Raw genomic sequence first — 18918 nt, forward strand, 5'->3', positions numbered from 1 at the left:
AAGTACCGGAGAATACACGCAGCCACTGGAAAGCTGAGGTATGATGGGACAAGTAGCGAACATGGAGCTCCAAGTAAGATACTTGAAATGAAGGGGTTGCAAGGAATCCATAAAGGATGATATGGAAGACTATAAAGTGCTTGTAGAGAAGATTGAGGACTGGAAGGTACCCATGAAAATCTGGGAAGTGTTTAGCCCTGTAATATCCTATATTGTGGTAGTTGTGCACCCCAGCGCCAAGCCTGGACTGACTTTAGAGTAGATTAGGAAGAGAAATTTCAGGTTGGATTGTACTTTACTATGGAGGTGGATTCTAGAAATCTCACTGGCTAATTTTTTTTTTTCTTTTTTCTTTTTATTTAGAGACATAAAAAGTGTGCCTAGGTGGGGTCTTCTGTTAATGTAAATTAGCAGTACTTTAGATGAATGTTAGTTATGTAACTGAAACACCCTGAAACAAAGAGAAAGAAAAAATTGTATGGCCTCAGTTCTTGGCTTCTGCAGTTCCTTTCCTGAACAATAAGTGCAGTGAGAACTGGAGATTTTTTTTTTTCTCCTTAAGTAAACTACACTGAAATCCTGAGAACCTATTGGAGCTGGCGGCTGGACTCTAACTAAAGTGAAGGAGCTTGGGCTCGTCTTATTTGCCTCACAGACTTTTGACTTTGCTAGACTGAGAAGTGAGATCTCAGATGTTACCTCAGATATCTGCTCGAATTATTTTGTAAATGCATATGGTACAGAGACTTAGAACATTTGGATTTCTACTCCTCTTCCACTTCTAATGCTAATCTTTTTCCCTTCACTCTGATAGCTGGTTTAGCTCTATGGAAGATGAGAGGAAAACATAAATGCCCAAGAACTGATTTCTCCCCATCTCTGCTTTGATGAAAGCATTTTCCATGTCATAGATTCTTAGTGATTGCCATCTTTTCAGAGAGCTAAAAGTGTTTAGTAAGCAGCTATTCAACATCCTAATGCTTCATGATCTCTTGATTTGATAGCTAGGTAATTGGACTTAACAAATAGATTAGGGCTTCTTTGGTTACCCGGTTGTGCTGTCCAAGTCGTTAATCATATAGAGACTTAATTTGTTTCTTTACAGTAATCAGCTATGCCATTTGGATGACCTTAAAGAGGGGTAGGTGTATCACTGGGCCCCTGTAGACTTGAAATGCAGTGTTTCTTATGCATGGTAACAGGACATGTTATGTCATGTGCATCGCAGTCAAGCCCAGAATAATTGTGAGCATTCCTTCTAAAACTGGAAACTGGTAAAAAGCCCAGTGAGTAAACTCTTTAATACCAGGCACAGAGCAACACTGTGATCCAGTGAAGGAGGTCTGGTGATTAAACTGAAAGTATTGATTAGGGGAGCATTTGGCCCCTTTTCAGGTTCTGCCACTGATGTACCGCACAATTTCGTTTCTTCGTGTCTGAAGTTCCCCTATAAAGACCTGAAATGTTTCCCTCTGTTATTTTAAAAACTGTTATTTTAAAACCAGTAATAAATGTACTCTGGTAGATACGGTGACAAGTGTTCTAGAAAAGCCAGGAAGAAAGGCAAATACTGGGAAGGTGGGGGGGAGACAAGGCTGATAACTTCTTTGCTTCTGGTGGGTGAAGGTGAAATTGGTGACTGCCAAAAATATGAGCTCAGAGAAGTAGCTTGTACTGCTCTGAGCCCACATCTGTACACACCTCCTCATCTCTACAGATGGCCAGGAGGCTGAAGAGAGAACACAGTTGTCTAAATTTGTGTAAGAGAAAAGAATCATGACTCCCACCTTGGAGGCGAGCAAGAACCTCCTGTAACTGGGGTATTTTCGACAATTTAAAAAATTTGGTTGAATTATCAGTCTTAGCAAATTATGTGAAACCTGACATTGTTCATAGTAGCTAAATAAATAATTTTTTATATTACTTTGTATTAAAAGATGGTTGGCTGGAACTGTACTCTTTACTCCTTCAAAACTAGCCTGCTAAGGAATAAATTTGATCTAGAAGTCTTCTTTGCATGCTTATGCTTTAACAACTTATAAGATACTTTTCCACTTTAGATATCATAGTACTTCACATTTTAGAAAAAACAACTGTCACCATCTAAATAGTGATGGTACTATTTGAATCAATCATGATAAAAGGCACAAAAATAAAAACAAAATATTTTCGTCTTTATGTTTCTTTTCTACTAACATTAGTGTGGGAATAAGATTGTCTTTTGCAGATTATTTCCATATAGTCTGCTTTATCTGCTTTTTTTGGGGGGGGGAATTCAGTCACTTTTCCTTTTGTTAGCCCATGAGATAAAGGATATTGTTTAAAGCAAGTAGCTGGGAGTCAGCATTATATAAGTAGTGAACTCTTGACCAAAAATCTGTTTTTGTGGATGTGGCCTCATGTAATAAACCAATAATAAGAGCAGTTTACAGAGCACATCTTTGACAGTTCTCTGATTAACCCTGTTCTTTGCAGGCAGAGGTTGAATACTGAATGTTCCTGAATTGTGACTATATATTGCTCCCCTCCACCCTGAACGCTGAAGAACCTGAAACTGGAGGCTTCCTGACCCTTTTAAAAACAAATGAGCAATGTTGTTTAACTTCTTGCTGTGGGTCAGGAGCCTGAGTTTCATGCCAAGTTTCAGTGTGAAACAAAGTAAGACTGCAGAGTTAAGAAAAAAACTCTTGCAAAGAGTGCTTATATGGCACTACTGATAAAGCTGCGACTGTTGAGGCACTGTGACTTATTAAAGCAGATTCTTAAAAGGGAAATGAGATATGGCCTGCCCTAAACATACTTCAATAAATTACAGTTCTTCGTTGAAAAACTTACTAAGTGCATAGGTGCAATATTTTGTGTTCCTTAATATGGATTCTGCATTAGTGTTAAAATAACCGCATGTTACAAACGGATCTGCTTTTTGTGGGTAGTTGGTTAGTAATGTGCCTCTGTTTTGGTTCCCGTTGAGGCACTTCCAAGTGTGCTTTTAGTAATGCAACATAATAGTGTCATTGTCATAACAGCATTCCACCCTCAGTGAGAAGTTGCAGCAGCACCATACAAAGATGCAGGTGGTCTCTCCCTTACAGGATGATGTCGGTCATCCTTCCAGCACCATGTCTACAAAACTTTCTGTGATGGCTGTGTCGAGTTCCATGAAATTTTGGAGGGGAACAAGTGTACTGAAAGAATATCAAGGGTAAAGAGGATTCAGAAGAGTTTGCGGAGAAACAGGCAAATACAGAGTTGAGCTAAGCTGACTGGGATCAATGAGTTGCCCAGTGAGGTAAGAGAGTCCGGGTGAAACTGTCAAATGTTCCTTCAGTATGTGGAGTATCCATTTACTGATGCTTCTGCGGTTACTGCAGGGTTTGAATATCATTGTACTGGTGCTTCTACAGTTGCTGTAGAAACTGTTGGCTTAGGCTGTCTCCTTGCAGTTCTCCTTCAGAGGAAGAACTGCTTGAGGAGAGCTTGTCTGGACATGGGACTCACTGGTACATTTATTGTTTTCTTTCACACTGAGATCTGTAATCTTTATTTTAGTATAAATCCCTTAGCTAGCTTCTTTTCTTTTGCTTGTAAATGTTTGATCTGTATGTGGTACTTGCAGTAAAGGAGTTCTCTTGTGCCAGAAAAACAAAGACTTGCTTTGTTTGCACTGGGCACTACTGATTTGCAGTAGTCGACTGGTTTTACTGCCAGTTTTAGCAGGTGCACCTTGTCTCAATGAGTTCTCTTTACCCTCATCACACAGTACAGTAGCAAGTCTTATGCACAGTACGTAGAAGACTGAATTTTGGCTGAGAGCTGAGGAGTACAGGGATTTGCTGTACTTCCCCTCTCTTGCCTTTTCCTTGCTCCGTTTCCATTATTTGTGCTCCTCTTGTGTTGCAATTGGACTAGATGATTGTTGTCAGTCCCTTCCAACTGAAAATATTCCAAACTTTGTTAGAATAGAGTATCTCCTGAAAAAGTCTTTTTGTGTGCATGTGTAGTATCTGTGTTGATAGTTTGGATAGTAGTTCGATAATACGCATGCACAAAATACAGTCTTAAGTTTTCTTCATATTTCGGAATATTGGAACGGATCAGAAAACCTGACAGTCTTTATACTGTAAAAGGACTCTGTAGTGTTCATTCACAGAAGTGTGTAGAGAGAAGGTTGTTGGTGTGGAAAAGGTCGAAAAATGTTTTTTGGCTGCAGTTGTTGAGAAAGAAAAATATCTTCTAAGTTTGTCATGAAGTTGCAAAAACTTGCTGTTCTCTTCCTGATATATAAAGAATGGGGAGGTTGGAGCAAAGGGGGAGAGCAGGCAAAACTCATGCAGGGTTGTTTGATACGGCCTTCTGTGCTGTTCTTCCACATTGCAGTGCTTCCAGTCTGCAGTAGCGCAAAACTGGGTTTCCTCTTGCCAGTCTCTCTGTAGCAGTTGAGCGCTGCAGCACAAGAACAGCTTACAGATATTCCAGCACAGAAGCAATTAAACAGGGTAGCTGTTAAGACTAGTATGGGAGAAGGAGAAGAGCCGATAGCTTTTAGACATCTCTGTGTTTTCTGTACAGGAGACAAAACTGCTTGCCTGGAGATCCAAACATCTAGAACACATGAAGCCGAAGGGAAGCAGTACCTGTTTGTTACATGTGTGCATTTGCTTTTCTTTTGTTTGTTTCTTAGGAGCCTAAGAGAAGATGGGGTTAGAAGGAGGAAAAAGTAGCATCAATAGGGATGAAAAGTGGCCTTTTGGCAGAGTTGGGCTTATTGTAGGGATCATCATATTGAAATACACACTCTGTAGTCGCCTTGTCAACAGATCTAGGATCAAAGTCAGCATCCTGAGTGAACTCACAGAAATGATAAACTGCTGTTAGATGGCTGGAGCTTAGTGTGGGGACAACTGAAGAACTACTGTTTGAGGTGTGTGATTTGGGTACAGGCAGGGGAAGTGATGACATGCACTCCTGGTCATCTAGGAGCTGCCAATTTCTTTTCTGATTTGTAAGAGAGATGCTGTCAGACCCTCCATCCTTTTCATTTGTTTTTGGGTGTTTTAGATGGCTATCTAATATCTAGTATGAAGGCTGGCTTTTCTTGATTGGTTGATTTTTTTGTTTGTTTGTTTGTTTGTTGAGAGAGATTGATGAACTTCCTTATCCTCCATAGCCTGCTCCTATGCCACGTAGAGCTTTAGAAATGCCAAGTGGCAAACACAACTGCCTTTGCTTTTTTTTTCTTCGAAACCAAATGATATGCTAGAATTTGGTGTCCAGAGTGAGATGCTCAATGCTGAGGAGTGGGCTGCTTTATAGAGCAGGGCCATAAAGCTTCCCCTTATCTTGCAGAATGGTTCAGGTCCCTTGCTAGTGTCCTGAAATGCTCTTATTTTTCTGGCTCCTGTTCTTCTTGAGAACAGACTGTGTGTGTCCTGCTGCCTTACAAAAGAGGAACTCCATTGTCCTCTTCTGAAAAAGACACAAAAGGTTCCCGAGTCCATGTCAGTTTGACTTTAAAAAGAGTGGAGTTCTTAAAAAAAATTGATGCCTGAAAATAGGACACATTCTGAATTAGATTCCTGAGTTTAATCACACCGTATTCAGATATTGAATTGCTAATTTGAATCTCATGAATCTACAGGTAATTGTTGTCAAGCATTTACTATGACAGTTTGCCAAGCTGGCTTGTGAAGGATGGCTGTGGTCCTATGAGGGAGAGATTGAATAGCAAAAGCAGCCAGCAATGCAGTGTCTGTTCAAATTAAACTAAAGAAGCCTAAGTAAAGGGTGGAAAGCTAGAAAGGGGGGGAGAGAGCATGTTCCATGCTTGGTGTGTATAGTAAATGAAAAACTAACTAATTTTCCAAGTCCTACCACTGAATTACTATGGCGTTGGGCAAGTCAATTAAGTCATTGGGCAGTGGAGGCTCTTCTAAATGCAAAGAGCATAACATTTACACCTATTACAGCAATCGGAGAAGTAATGTTTATGAAGTGTTGTGAAATTCTTGTGTGTGTAGCTGAGGTCTGATTTTTTTTTTTTTTTTTTTTTTTTTTTTATAAAAGCACATTGAAGCTTGATATTGCAATGAAAATGGAAGAGACTGAGTAATGTTTTTTAGTCGCTGCTGTTAAGTCCAGCCTGAAGATTGCTATCTCCCACAGGTTAGCAATGGAATGTTGGATAGTACTGTCTGTTTACCGGTACAGGGAGAAGTAGTTTCCCAGTTTTCTTTGGTTTGTAATCTCTGAGCTGTTTCATTCAATTTATTGTTCATGGTGCTGCAGAAAACCTTAATCTCTTCATTGGCTGCAGAGACAGTGCTAGTGAACTTGCAGGGGTTGCCCATTGCTTCCACAAAACAGCTTGGTGACACCTGCATACTTTGGTGAGTATCCAGTTGCAGTATTTAAGAATGAGATCAGAGTCTCTAGAAACGCGATATATTCTCCCCATGGTAAATGGAAAAAAATTACCACAACCACTTTGAATTAATACAGTTATGTAGGTAGTGTTATTCAGCAAACTGTGCTTATTCTCCAATGGAGATAACTTTGATTCCTCTATTAGCTTTTAATTTTCATGGTGGTATTCCAAGAGGAAAAAACACTGAAGTTTTGTTCTTAGCACAGAGATAAATGGAATGTCTCTGTCACTTGTCTGAAACCATGCGTTGAAAAACATGATTTTTTTTCCTAACAGTTTTGCAGAGTAATAGGACAGAATATGATTTGGATTACAGAAGACACATGCTGGGTCAGTTTAAAGTCTGCCAAGTTCTAATTTGCAGTTTCTAAAAAATTTAGAACAGAAACATCTGAGTGCCTGCAGAAATCATCATTCTAAATTTAACTTGTGGATTTTGTCTCGGTAAAGCATGAAACTGTCTGGTAGTATTTGTTCACTGAATTTCAGGGACAACCTTTTCTTGTGTTGAGAGTTCTGCACTGGTGGCTCTGGCATTCTTTTCCTGGTCCTGCAGTGTATGAGTTCTAAATGCTTTAGAGCAAAATGCTAAGTAAAAAAGTGTTAGCTAGGTTTAACGACTTCCTTTTTGTTTCTCTCAAAACAAGCAAAAAGCCTTTGGAAGAATGTTCACCTTGTTATTGTTTTCTTTCATGTATTTCTGCAGTTAATTAATGATGAACTAACTTTTAAAAACAGTTCTTACTGGCCTCTGAACACTCTGTTGCACTAAGTGTAGGAGTTTCCAAATATCCCTGAGAAGGCCCAATACAGAGACTTTTGTTTCCACAATAGAGGAGCCGTGCAAAGTGAATAGAAGAACTCATAAAACAGCCGAAGCAAGTGCTCTTTCAGTGCACAAAGCAACACATCTTTGTACTTTTTTTTAAAGGATTTTTCTCATGAACACAAAAGTTTCAGTTTTTTGAGTTGAATCTTGTTTGAACTGTGGAATAAGCTAGATTGAAGGCATTATAATCTGACATTCTTTTACCACTAAAAGTATAGTTTTAGACTGTGAAAACCAAGCAGGTTTTTTGTGCTGACAAGAGCAGAGTTCAATGTTCATGTCCCTTTGGTTCTTGTTCTCCTTGCTGTGGTATCCTGTAATAATGATGGTGGTGTGACATGGACACAGATTTACATAGGTGGCTAAGGGGACAATAAAAACGTTAAGACTCTAATCTAGCTTCCTCATAACTTCTCACTGAGGGATGAAAGGTTTTATATCCTATTGCCCAGTTTAGGAGAATACAGTCAATTTATATAGTAGCTGTTTTTTAAGTCTGGTTTGGATCCTGTCTTCTGCATCTTGAACTGTGCGCTCTCCTACCCTGACACGTCGTGACTTTCCAAGTGCACCTTCTTTTGAAAAATAAAATAAAATAAATCCCATCAATGTTGCTTTTAGGAACAGCAGGCTTCCTGTTATCGGGGGAACTGAAGTGGCTAGACACAAAATGCAGTTAATGGCCCAAAATAAACTAACTTAGATTGTTTTTCTCTAGTCTTTCCCCTGATAGTAATTTCAAGTGTTGCTTTTAGCAACTATAGTGTATGAAGTGAGCTTTGGGGAGAAAGTGAGATTTTTGTTGTTGTAAATTGATCTCCCTGCAAAGCTGAGAGCATTTTGAATGCTGCTATTGATTGCACAGTCTGCTTGCTTCCCTCAGAGAAAAATGGGTCTGCACCCTCTTTTACGCTGGAGTTGCAACAGCTTGCTATCACACACTTCTGTTTCCTAACCTGGATGTCATGTTATTAACCTCCACAAACAGCGGTGTGTTGCTTAACGTTGACAGGGAGAACAAATTATGATGTTGATTACTTGATGTAAAGAAAACAGTGGTGAATGGCAAAGACTGAGGAAGCCTTCTACTAACAAATGAAGAACTAAGTGTGTCATGGTGTTGTGAGTAAAGTGGCACACTAGAGATGACATCGTTATCTATGAAGAGGGATTAAACTAATTCATAATCCTATATGAAATTTAGAGAAAAGAGACCAAACCAACAAAGTTGTGTCTGTGTTCTTAAAAATGACATCCAGGTGGATTGGCCGATTAATACTGATAGCTTCTTTTTCCCCCCAGATTTTATTTGAAATTCAAAAGATAAAAAAATGGAATGTAACTTCTCAAGTTCAAGATCACTTACTTACAGTTGTGTTCTCCAAAGACATTGGAGAATATAGTGCTACAGACACCTAAAATTAATTTTGCTAACTTTTTTATTTCAATATCATATTAATAATAAGCAAACAAAAAAGGCTGTGGAATTCATTACTTGTCTCAGGAAGTTCCTAAGGATGAGACTGACAGATATAACTTACACTGAGAAATTAATTTTGCAACCTAGCTTGTGGTCTTCAAACTGAGCATTGCCGCTGCTGGTGGTCCCTGCTAAAGTTGTCTTTTTTTTTTTCCTTCTACATAGCTGTGCTGTGCTAACTGGAGAGAAGAATAATAGATGAGTTTTGCAACTGAAGTTGGCAGATCTGACAGCACATGCATGCAGGGTAGATCTGCTGAGGCAAGAAGATGCTGGATTAAGCCACTTTAAAATATTTTTAGACTCTTATGGTTTTCCAGGGGAATAGGTTTTTTTAATATTAGTTTTGTAAATCTCCAAGTATGTTTGTGACTTTTTGTCTTCCTGTTAGCCAAGCTAGGACTTTCTACTAAAAAATCTTGTTCAAGACACAAATAGTGGACTTACGTCACTAATGTCAGACCAACAGTTCTTTCTCTACCATCTAACTTGTTGGTGTGGTGTTGTCTTTTACTTCATTATGGATATCATTGCTAGCTTTCATGAATAAACAAACTGATTCAAATCTTTTGGTAGGGTTATCGTACGTTTGAAGTGAATAACTGCGTTCTGAGGCTGAAAATCGATGGCAGCCAGGGTACTCTTCCCTAGAGAGATATCCCCGTTGCTTCTGTTGTAGGGGTTCTTGTACTATATTCTGAATCAAATTTGGTAGCTTCTGCCTGGCAGATAGTATTTCTGCCATTCTTCTTGCTCTGAATGCTTCCATTAATAATACTGATTCATTGGCTTTGAATACTGGTTGTTTTTTTTTTTTTTTTGAACATGGGCTTTTTAGAAACAATTTACTAAAAATTCTCCCTTCCCCTCTTTTTTGTGTGAATGACTTATAAAACCAATTCCAAGTCAGTCATGTGGAAGATGTTCATTAAACAAACTGCAGGTTCCGTTTTGTTGTAGCTGAGGGTGGTGTGCCTGCTGAGGGCTGCAGTGAGCCCTTGCAGGTGGGACTGAAGACCTGAGTGGTGCAGCAGCCAACAGACAGGGTTCTGCCCCTCTGGGCTGGTGAGACTGTACGGGTTATCTGCAGCATTGTGAAGGAAGAGTGTTTCAAAAGAGGAGGCTTTTGTTTCCAAAAGAGCCTAAGATCATAGTTACAGATTTTGTTTCAGACGCTTCTGTGGCATTACATGTTCTCACACTGAGCTTCAGACTTCCCTGGAAATAATAATCTAAGACACAGGAGAATAAGAGAGAAACAAACTGAAAATAACAGGGTTGGATGGATGAGAGATGGCAAGAAAAAACCCTTAAAGAAGCTTTTAGTAACCTAGAACCTTTGACAAGATGTTCTTTGACAAAATAGCCAATTAGACAGGAAGTAAAAAATTAACCTGTAGGTTCAGTAGTCATAGTGGAACTAAAACGTGGTAGAAGTCTGATGGAGGATGTGTACTGGCTGAGAGCACAAGAGCTCTTTGCACAATACTTGCAGAGTCTAGTGGTCGTCTTTTCCAAATCCTTTTAAATCTTCTCTCTTTAAATAATAATAATAAAAAAGTCACTGAAGCAGCAAGACTGACATACTAGAAAATGCATTAAAGTGGAGAGTCATGAATGTTTAAACTGGCTGAAAGGCAGATGTGCACAGTAGCCAGTACGGATTTGCAATATTGAAAATGCCAGCTTCTTTACATATTGACATCAGGGAAGCAGTTCTAGGGGAGAAACTTGCTTAAATTTCACCATTAAGGGTTGCTGAAATTTATGGTCAGAAGGATAGCATTTATTCTTAAAAACTTCTTAATACTCTGCAATTGAAACTTTATGTAAACATTAGAAAAACGTGACTCTCAAGCATAGTATTTACATTGTATTACTTGTAAGAAAAAATTACTAAATTTGTTTTATTTACAACACAGAGGTTTAGGATCCATGTTGCTTTTATCTTACTAATGACCAAGATACGTATTAGCTTGAGATGCAGAACAGGGAACAGCTAGTAGAGCAAATGTGTTTTGCTGTTGCCTCATGGAATTGATGAAAAGTGCAAACCACCAATAAAGCAGATCTAGTTTTACTGTAGGATAGTTTGTTCTCCAGTCTCTCTTTAATTTTATTTAGTACCAACATAGGGAGCGAACGCCATGATTTCCAGCCTTTTCCACGTGTATGCCTTTGGCCTCACAGTTCTGTAGAAGACACATTCTTCTTGGTGGGAGAGTGGCATCTTGGTGGCCTTTTCCCCATCCTGGTTGAGTGGGTCAAATGTCGTTAGTTGGTAGGCTGCAGCTTAGGTCAACCTGCAGTCTATGGGATATGAATCATAGCAGGAAAGAAAACTGGGGCACTGCAGCTATTTCAGTTAAGCTGAAGGGTGCTAGGGAAGGAATGTCCCTGTTCTTAATCTCTTAAACATTGTGGCTGCTTCCCACTGTGGTTCTGGAGCAAAGAAAACCTTGCAGGTAAGGGAGCAGACACAAATGATATGGACATGGAAAGTATCAAGGAGTTTGAAGGTCTATAAAGCTTTAGTGTTGGGATGCGAGTGCAGGACAAGGCTTGGGTGGTGAGAAGCCCAGCATGGCACTAAACTGCACAGTGTGGATGAGGAGGTAGAACTGTGATTCTCTTTAGGAGAATGTGATGTAATTTCAGGCAAAGATCCAGAATTTTGTTTAAACCAGCTCTGTCTCTGGAAAAATGACATTGCAGATGGTGAATGTCATTTCAGTGTAATGTAATCCTTTTTATTAATTTAGTTAATTCTTCAACTGTAAATGAATGTAGTCCGTGTTATGAATTTCGGATGATTTTGAATGTGGATGTCGAATTATGACTGCTTCACAAACGGGTGTGTACTGCAAAATAGCATCAGGTTTCCATTGTCCAGTTTAGCCAGAAGAGCAGGAATGCCTACGTTAGGATGTTGGAAGTCAGAAATCACTTTAACATTTCACAGACATTGAGAATCCAGTGGTGGTTTCTGCGTTGTCTCAAATGAATACTTTGCTATTAATTATTTATGTACTATCTAATCTGTGATTTTTTTTTTTTAATTTAATTTTATTTTTTTAAGACACCTGCCAAGAAGTGCTCCCTTTAAGATGTTTTGTTTTCTGTAGTGCTCAGTTTTACAAGCAATTCTGTTTTGGATGTTTCTGACTGGTTGAGCAGGAAATGCATTAAACTGTTAATGTTCATGTGTCGATTTGTTATTTAAGTGTCAACAGCCAGTTTTTAATTCTTTTTTGCACTCGGTCTGTCTCGTCTCAGTCTTGTATCTTGACACCCATGCCAAGAGATGAAGGTATTTTCAAAATTTTTTCATTAGAGACCCTTTGTAGCACTAGCTGTGACTGGTGTGCTGGGTATTGTGCAGGTGCCAGGGAACATGAGGCCATATAAAAATCTGGAGAGGGATATAGGTAAAAAACACCTTGAGGACTGCAACTGGTGTGCTGCTCTGAAAACCACTTAGGCAGTTTGGTGGTATATCTTCCTGTCCTCAGTAGTGAACAGTAGCTTAAGTCCTAAAGGAGAAGGATTTCTATTCCTTCCAAAACTATTTTTCTTTGTTATACATTATAATTTGATATCTGCAGTTATTTCCACTAATGTATATTTCTTTCTGAGATTGGATGGTGTGGTTCTATAGAAAATACAGCATTTTATTCTTCAAATGATTGTATATATGCTCACACTCTGCCTCTGTGTTCCTTTTTTTAGCCTTCCTCTTAAGCTAGTGATGATTTCCCCTTAGACCATCTTTTCTTCACGCTCTTTCCAGGAGCTAAAAATGAGCTATGCTGTGCACATCCCTGTTTCCTTTTACCTTAACACATTAATCTAGATTAACTGATTGTTTGGCTTTAATTCTTCAACTTCTTTAATTCCTTTACCAGTGTGATTTATTTTGGCTGTTTTTTCATTCCTTGCTCTACCACCTGGAGGTGAATCCATGTGTTCACCCATTTTCAGTTGCAAGTGCTTTGTTGCATCTTTGAACCAAGGGTCCCCAAGTTCTCTGTCCATGCCTGTCGTCCTTGGCACAGCTGAATTCTCTCTAAGGAGCTCTTTCAGTAGCTTCCTCCACACTGACAAGCGGGCAGCTGCTTTCCTTGCACTCTGAGCATTGTCAGAGCTCTAGACCCTGGAGATGACTTGGATTCCTCCGTTCTGGTGATCACAGATGCCGTAGTTCCAGATCTGTTTATCAAGTATGTGCCTACCCGTCTTTGGCACTTGATAAAGCTGGGTGTCGGGGCTACCTGACAGAGGCTGCTCCTAAGAGGTTTCTGAGCACAGGAGCCTTTTTTTGCAAATGTTGTGAGAACTGAACAGACAGGAATAGTACTAGACTCAAGTATTTGTTGCATGAAGTGTAAGAATTTGCCAGAGGAAGTACCTTTCCAGTTTTTAACTGTAGTGTTGCTTTGTAATTATTCATTTGGCTGGAAGATTCCAGTCTTCTAAAGGCTAACCCAGATGCAACTTTGCCAGGAATTGCATTATTTGGAAAATAATAAAACTTCTATGAGTATACAGTCTCCAGGTGAAATTGAATGCTGAGCATATTGTTGGAAGCAGTCTGAATCTTATTAAATATGTGTCCTGGTGTTACAATTGCACTTCTTTACAGAATGCTTATATGGTTGTGAGTGGCTAGGATTTCTCTTCTTATGGTGGTGAAGAATGAAGAAACCAGTTCTGTACAGGGAGTTCGGATTTAAAATAGTAAATACCTACACAAGTAGAAGGTCAGTCATACTTTGCAGATTTCTCTGCCCTATGCTCCTCACTGAATCCTCATGAATTGTATTTCTTATCTGTTCCCCTCAGTTTGTTGATACTTTTAACATGAGGAAAAACTATTTTGATATTTTTCTGTCAGTTATTTTGACATTAATCAACATTGCAGATCTTGTTTTGTTTGGTGTCTGGGTACATCATAAAAAGAATTGCTGAAAGAGTTCAATTATAATATCAGCATCTCTGCCAAATGTATTGAGCTGTTCTGAAAAGCGGCTTGTCTTTTCTGACCCAGATACACAGATTCCAACTGTGGGAGATGCTGCCAGAAAGACTTTTGGCAGAAGGCCAGCAATAAAATTATACTGCAGAAAAACACAACATATTTTCAGCAGCACTTTATACAGTGTGACGAAAAATTACCTGTCTCCTGAATGCAAAGCAGAAGTTAAAATAAACTTGCAATTTAAAGTTGCAAACCTCTTATTCTGACTTTTAAAAGAACAAAAAAGGATATAAATTCCAGTTCTTTTCTATTATTGTGTCTGATACACCTCAGGCTGTGTTAGATACTCACTGGTTTGTTATTAGCAACCTTAGTTGTCCTTGCTGCTCTGTTAACATAAACTTTGAGTGGTCTTAGGGTGGTGTACACTGTAAACTGTAGTTCTCATGGGCAGATGCTGGCATAAGGGTAGATTAGGAGGGTGGAGGGTGTTTTTAATGATTCAGCTGAATATTATTGGCATGTGCCTTCTTGATGTAGCATTTAAAACCAATTTTTATGGTATTCTACTTGGCCTGGCTGGGTGCCTAAACGGCAGCTCACTGAAGTGAGGGTTTGGAGGACTGGAGTCCAGTGACCCTGGCTTCCTCTTCTCTGTTGCACCGGTAACACTTCCATACAAGGCACTACTCTGTGCTGCGAGGGGATACCAGGATGGCAAACGTAGTTCCTGTCTCCTTTCTAGAAGCTTATAGCTCCCTGATTCTGGTGTTACGTTTCAGTCCCTATGGCATGCAAGTACCTGTTTCTCCTGCTTTTTCGCTTTTCTGTTCACAGGCACTCAAAGGTAGCTAAGCATATTCATTACTTCTGGCTGTTTAAATGTCTGTCCCTTGGGAACACAACTGCTAGATGCAGGAATATATCCTACTACAAAGGCTTCATCTGAAATTCTTTTCCTTGTTTGTCTTGTGCCAAAGCATAAACTTCCTCTGTGAAGGATGGGATGTTTAATGGAAACATTGTTAGACTGTCATGGCCTTTTAATAACATTTCTAATGTGTCAAATCCCCAGTGACATTAAACCACATTGCAGACTCTACTCATCTCCTCTGTGACCTGGTTTGGAGACAGTATTTAGTCTTGTTTTACACTTTAGGGCCACATGATGCAGAGGTAAAGCAACTTTGTCAAGGTTGCCAAGGTCTTGGCAGTGCTAGTAGCTTTTCCAGGAAATTTTCTTGCAAGTGTGGGTGGCAGCCCCTGGGTAAGACAACCGTGCATTTTAATATTGTGCTTTTTAGTCTGGGCATCAGCTGCTACTTCCCTGAGGATGCAGGGACAAATATCCTGCTATAGCCTGGTAGTAAAATGAGGCTGTTGGATTTATGGAATTGCTGCTCACTTCACATAATGCTTTCTGATGTGTTTGGTGCTGAGCTATGCTCTGCTGCCTTAGTCCATATGGTTGGAGCAGATTTGATTTTAGTTTTCCTTAATTTAATTCTGCATGTTGTCAAATGTACTTTGTTCTGTATATTGTGTCTGCACTTTTATAGTAAACTCCCTCCTGTTTAGTGCTTCTATTGAAAATTTTCTCTCAAAGTCTGAACTATATTAGGTTTTCACTCCTGTGTGCATTTCTGTGAAATATTCTTAGGATGCTAATGACTTGAAAGACATCATATATCAGCTTCAACTCAACTTTCAGGATTTTTTTTTTTCCCAGCTTTCTGAGTTTTATTATAAAGATCCCATTGTAATTCAGCTGTATATGCCCTGACCTTAGCCATTGACTGCTGAGAAAAAGGGCAGGTAGAATCGAACTCGTAAATACCTTTGTCCAACAACTTATACTTGTCACTGAAACTTGAACCTGTCTTGAAAACACGGTGGTTACTACCTGCTTAAGGCAGAGTATTGAGAGGTGTTGGTGTTTTTGCTTCATCTGTCCAGTAGAAGATTAACCCTCATCATAGCTGTGAAACATTTATTTTCATTCTGTTTCAGATTTTCAAAGAACACTGAAAAGCACTCAGCACATCCAGAATTGCACCCTGAGGTATGTCTGTTTCCAGAGCTTGTGAGGTAGTTTGCAGACTTGCCCTCTAGACAACAGTCTGCTCAGCAATTTACTGAAACACCAGAATTTGCTCAGCCGGCTATCTTTGTCCATCTGCTTTCAATACACTGTACAAGCTGATAAGCAACAGCTTGCAGTAGTCTTCGGAGGGAGGCCAGGCTGGAGTGTTGCTTGGAGTCTAGAGATGCTGTACTGGGCATATGCTGAAGTCAGCAACACATTCCAGTGCCCTTCTCTCTGCCTGGAATTGCCAAGTTACAGTTACCAGAGAAGACAGCAAACTGAAAATGTGAAATGTAGGAGTCGCAGGGAAGAAGAGTGTGTGAAGATAGCTGGAATTTAGTTTGAAGAGAGAACTAATTTGAAATAGATAGGTGATCTGGAAACATGTCTCATAAAAGTCTCTCTGGCTTGCCATCTGCTGACTCAAAAAGCATATTATTGTTATAGAAAAGCAAAACAAGAAGACCTCGTAAAGAGCCTGGTTGCTTCTGGAGATGGTGGAAGGCACACTATAAAGTGTGGAAGAGTTTATGACTAGCTCACAGAATAGATAGTGCCAAAACAGTAATCTTTGCTTATTTTTCCTCCTAGCTGCCCCTGCTTGGCTTTCAGGATCTCTTAAGAGAAGAATCTGGTCCTATGAAAGAACATCGCCTTGATCGCTTCTGGGAAGCAATTTGGTAGAGTGTTAATATACCTTGGTTAGGGTATATAGCCTTCGTGATAAGAAGTGAGGTCCTTCAGGGTTTTCATTAGCTTGCTTTTCCCAGGTATTTTTAGTATGACTGCATTTAACTCTCTTGGGGTTTCTTCCTTGGCAATCTTTAGCTGCTGGAACAGACAGGCCCCTGCACAGTATTCTTGTCTGGCTGCTTTTTGTTTTACCCGATTCTATATCCTAAATTCAGTGGTGTGAGATACGAACAACTATTAGGCACTTGCTGCCAAAGCTATTGGTCCTGTAAACCCGATTTATTTCTTCTTAACTGGGAAAATAGCGAAGCAGGATTTGTTGTTGCCTTTCTCCTGGCATGTTCAAATCTCTATGGGATGCAATGTTTTAATTACTCCCTGTCACACCCCTGAGGTTTAAGCATCTACAAGGCTTTCAAGTCATCTTGCCTATCCCTCTGCTGTTGCCAAACATGCTTTTAATCTCTAACAATGTCAGGATTCTCTGACAGACAATATGCAACATATTGCTAGAGAAGAAGGATCGACATACAGGAGAAAAGGAAAACATTTGAGCGTATGCGTCAGTCTGCAGAAATTTACTGACTGGGCTTCCAATTGCTTCAAAATGTTGCTGAAAAGCTGATGCAACAATATGTGCAGCGAAAGGAAAACAGGAATCTTCTGCAAGGACTAGAGCATCTTGCTATGCAATGAGCTTACGCTTTCCTCTCTCTCACATTACCTGTTCTGTTATTCTGCTCTTCTCTTGTCTTACAGAGCATTTATTTGCAGTTCCTTATGCTGCCAGTGCTGGTGTTTGTTTCCTAGTTTAGTACAAGAGGGCTGCTCGTGCAGGATCTTCTAAATGTTGTGTGCTGTGAAAAGCAGTGCAAGGGCAGAAAAGGCGGTGTGGATGATTTCAGCTGAACATTCTCATAAGTCTTACATCTTCAGTTTGTTATAATGTGCTTGTCTGTTTTTTAAATAAAAATTTACAATTATTGCCACCTGAAGTCTTAGTTCTTGTACAGCATCTGACACATTCAGGATTGAGGGCTGCACTGGGGATTTCAACAGATAATTACTTTTTTATAATTAAATAGAGTGTGTTTGATTCCTAATGCGCATGCAACATAAAAATAGAGACTTCTTGAGCTGGTTTCATATAGAGCATATTTGAGATGTTGGATTTCCCGTCTTCCTCATATCAGAAACTTAGATTGCCAGGTGGCTGACAAACCACACTGAGATAAGCTCTAACTGGCATGGGAAAGTCGTTACATACGTGTGGGCACATTACGAAAAGTTGCCTTCCACAGTGACATCTGCTTGTCGTTCAAGAATAAATGGTTCAGTGACTGCCTCCCCATCTTGAAGCCTGCTTGCTTTAATCAGTGGTTTGACTTAATGTGCTGCTTTGAACACTTAGTGGAATTAACATGTCGTTTCTTCTGTTTTCAAGTTGTTTCTCTCTTTTTGCAGGTGAATTACAGAAAGTGACTCCCAGAGCATCTTGGCTGTATGAACTCTTGAGCTGTCAAGGGACTGAGAGGCTTATGAAGAGGTTCTGTCAGGCAAAACAGTGCTTAGCAAAGACACCGAGGAGGAGGGAAAAGGAGAAAGGGAGGGAGAAAGAGCTGAAACACTAACAAACCATGGTAGGTATTTGACATCTTTTATAGGGTTGCATTAAAAATATTCTCTGCTGACAGTCTTGCATGGGGCCTGACAAAACCAGAGTAAGGGGATTTTCTGACCTTGTGCTAAATTAGAGATGGTACTGCATGCTTTGAGCAAAGCAAATGAGGTTTGATGTATTGTCAGCCTCCTAAAACTAGAGAGTTGTCTTGTGAGCCTGCATAGCATGAATTATTAAATATGAATGAAGGGGATGCTTATAAGGTATTCTAATAAAACTGGCATTAGCAAGCTGTAGCAAACAGCATGGGTGACCTTGAACTTGCACATTGCATAACCAAATGCTCATATTCCCCTTCTAACTCTTCCTCACAAAAGCAAGTGTTGATTATTCATATTTGTGTGCGTGTGATTGAATGTGGTTCTATGCACGCTTTGTTAATAGTGTAGATGAAATGTGTGTAGTCAAATATACTTGGTGTATATTGTTTAAGTGAGGAGTTATTTCTAATCTGCCTGGTATTGGCTGCAAATTGGGAATGCCTGAGATGTTGAATTTGTAAAGCTGTGCAAGTATGAAGTATTGTGATGGTAAGATTCTGAAGATGTGTTCACAAAAAGGCAATAAACCTACCCAGTTCCTGAAAAATACCTGTGGAGAGCAGTTTAAGCATATTTGTATATTATTAAGTCCTCTTAAGGTTATTACTGAGAGAATGGAAATGAGAATAAATGCAATAAATTTTAAATACAGTTCTCTACACTTGTGTAGCTGATTGCTGCTGATAGGCTGTGTGTTTATATTAAA

The 18918-nt window shown here is 39.5% G+C and overlaps 1 protein-coding gene across 6 annotated transcripts in view; it reads left to right on the plus strand.

Moving 5' to 3' along the window:
* The first annotated feature begins 15720 nt into the window (after positions 1-15720).
* Positions 15721-18918, plus strand: part of STRBP (spermatid perinuclear RNA binding protein) — a 41298-nt gene continuing 38100 nt past the window's right edge. For all 6 annotated transcript variants that reach the window (XR_657637.1, XM_009280589.1, XM_009280585.2 and 3 more), the window contains exons 1-2: positions 15721-15773; positions 17955-18130. Coding sequence is in view for 5 of the 6 variants with exons in the window: in XM_009280589.1 (XP_009278864.1) it covers positions 18128-18130 (3 nt within the window). In the remaining variant the exon portion in view is untranslated. The remainder of the gene's footprint in view (positions 15774-17954; positions 18131-18918) is intronic.

The sequence above is a fragment of the Aptenodytes forsteri genome, unplaced genomic scaffold, assembly GCF_000699145.1.
Source record: "Aptenodytes forsteri isolate BGI_AS27 unplaced genomic scaffold, ASM69914v1 Scaffold68, whole genome shotgun sequence".
In the NCBI taxonomy this organism is placed as follows: Eukaryota; Metazoa; Chordata; class Aves; order Sphenisciformes; family Spheniscidae; genus Aptenodytes; species Aptenodytes forsteri.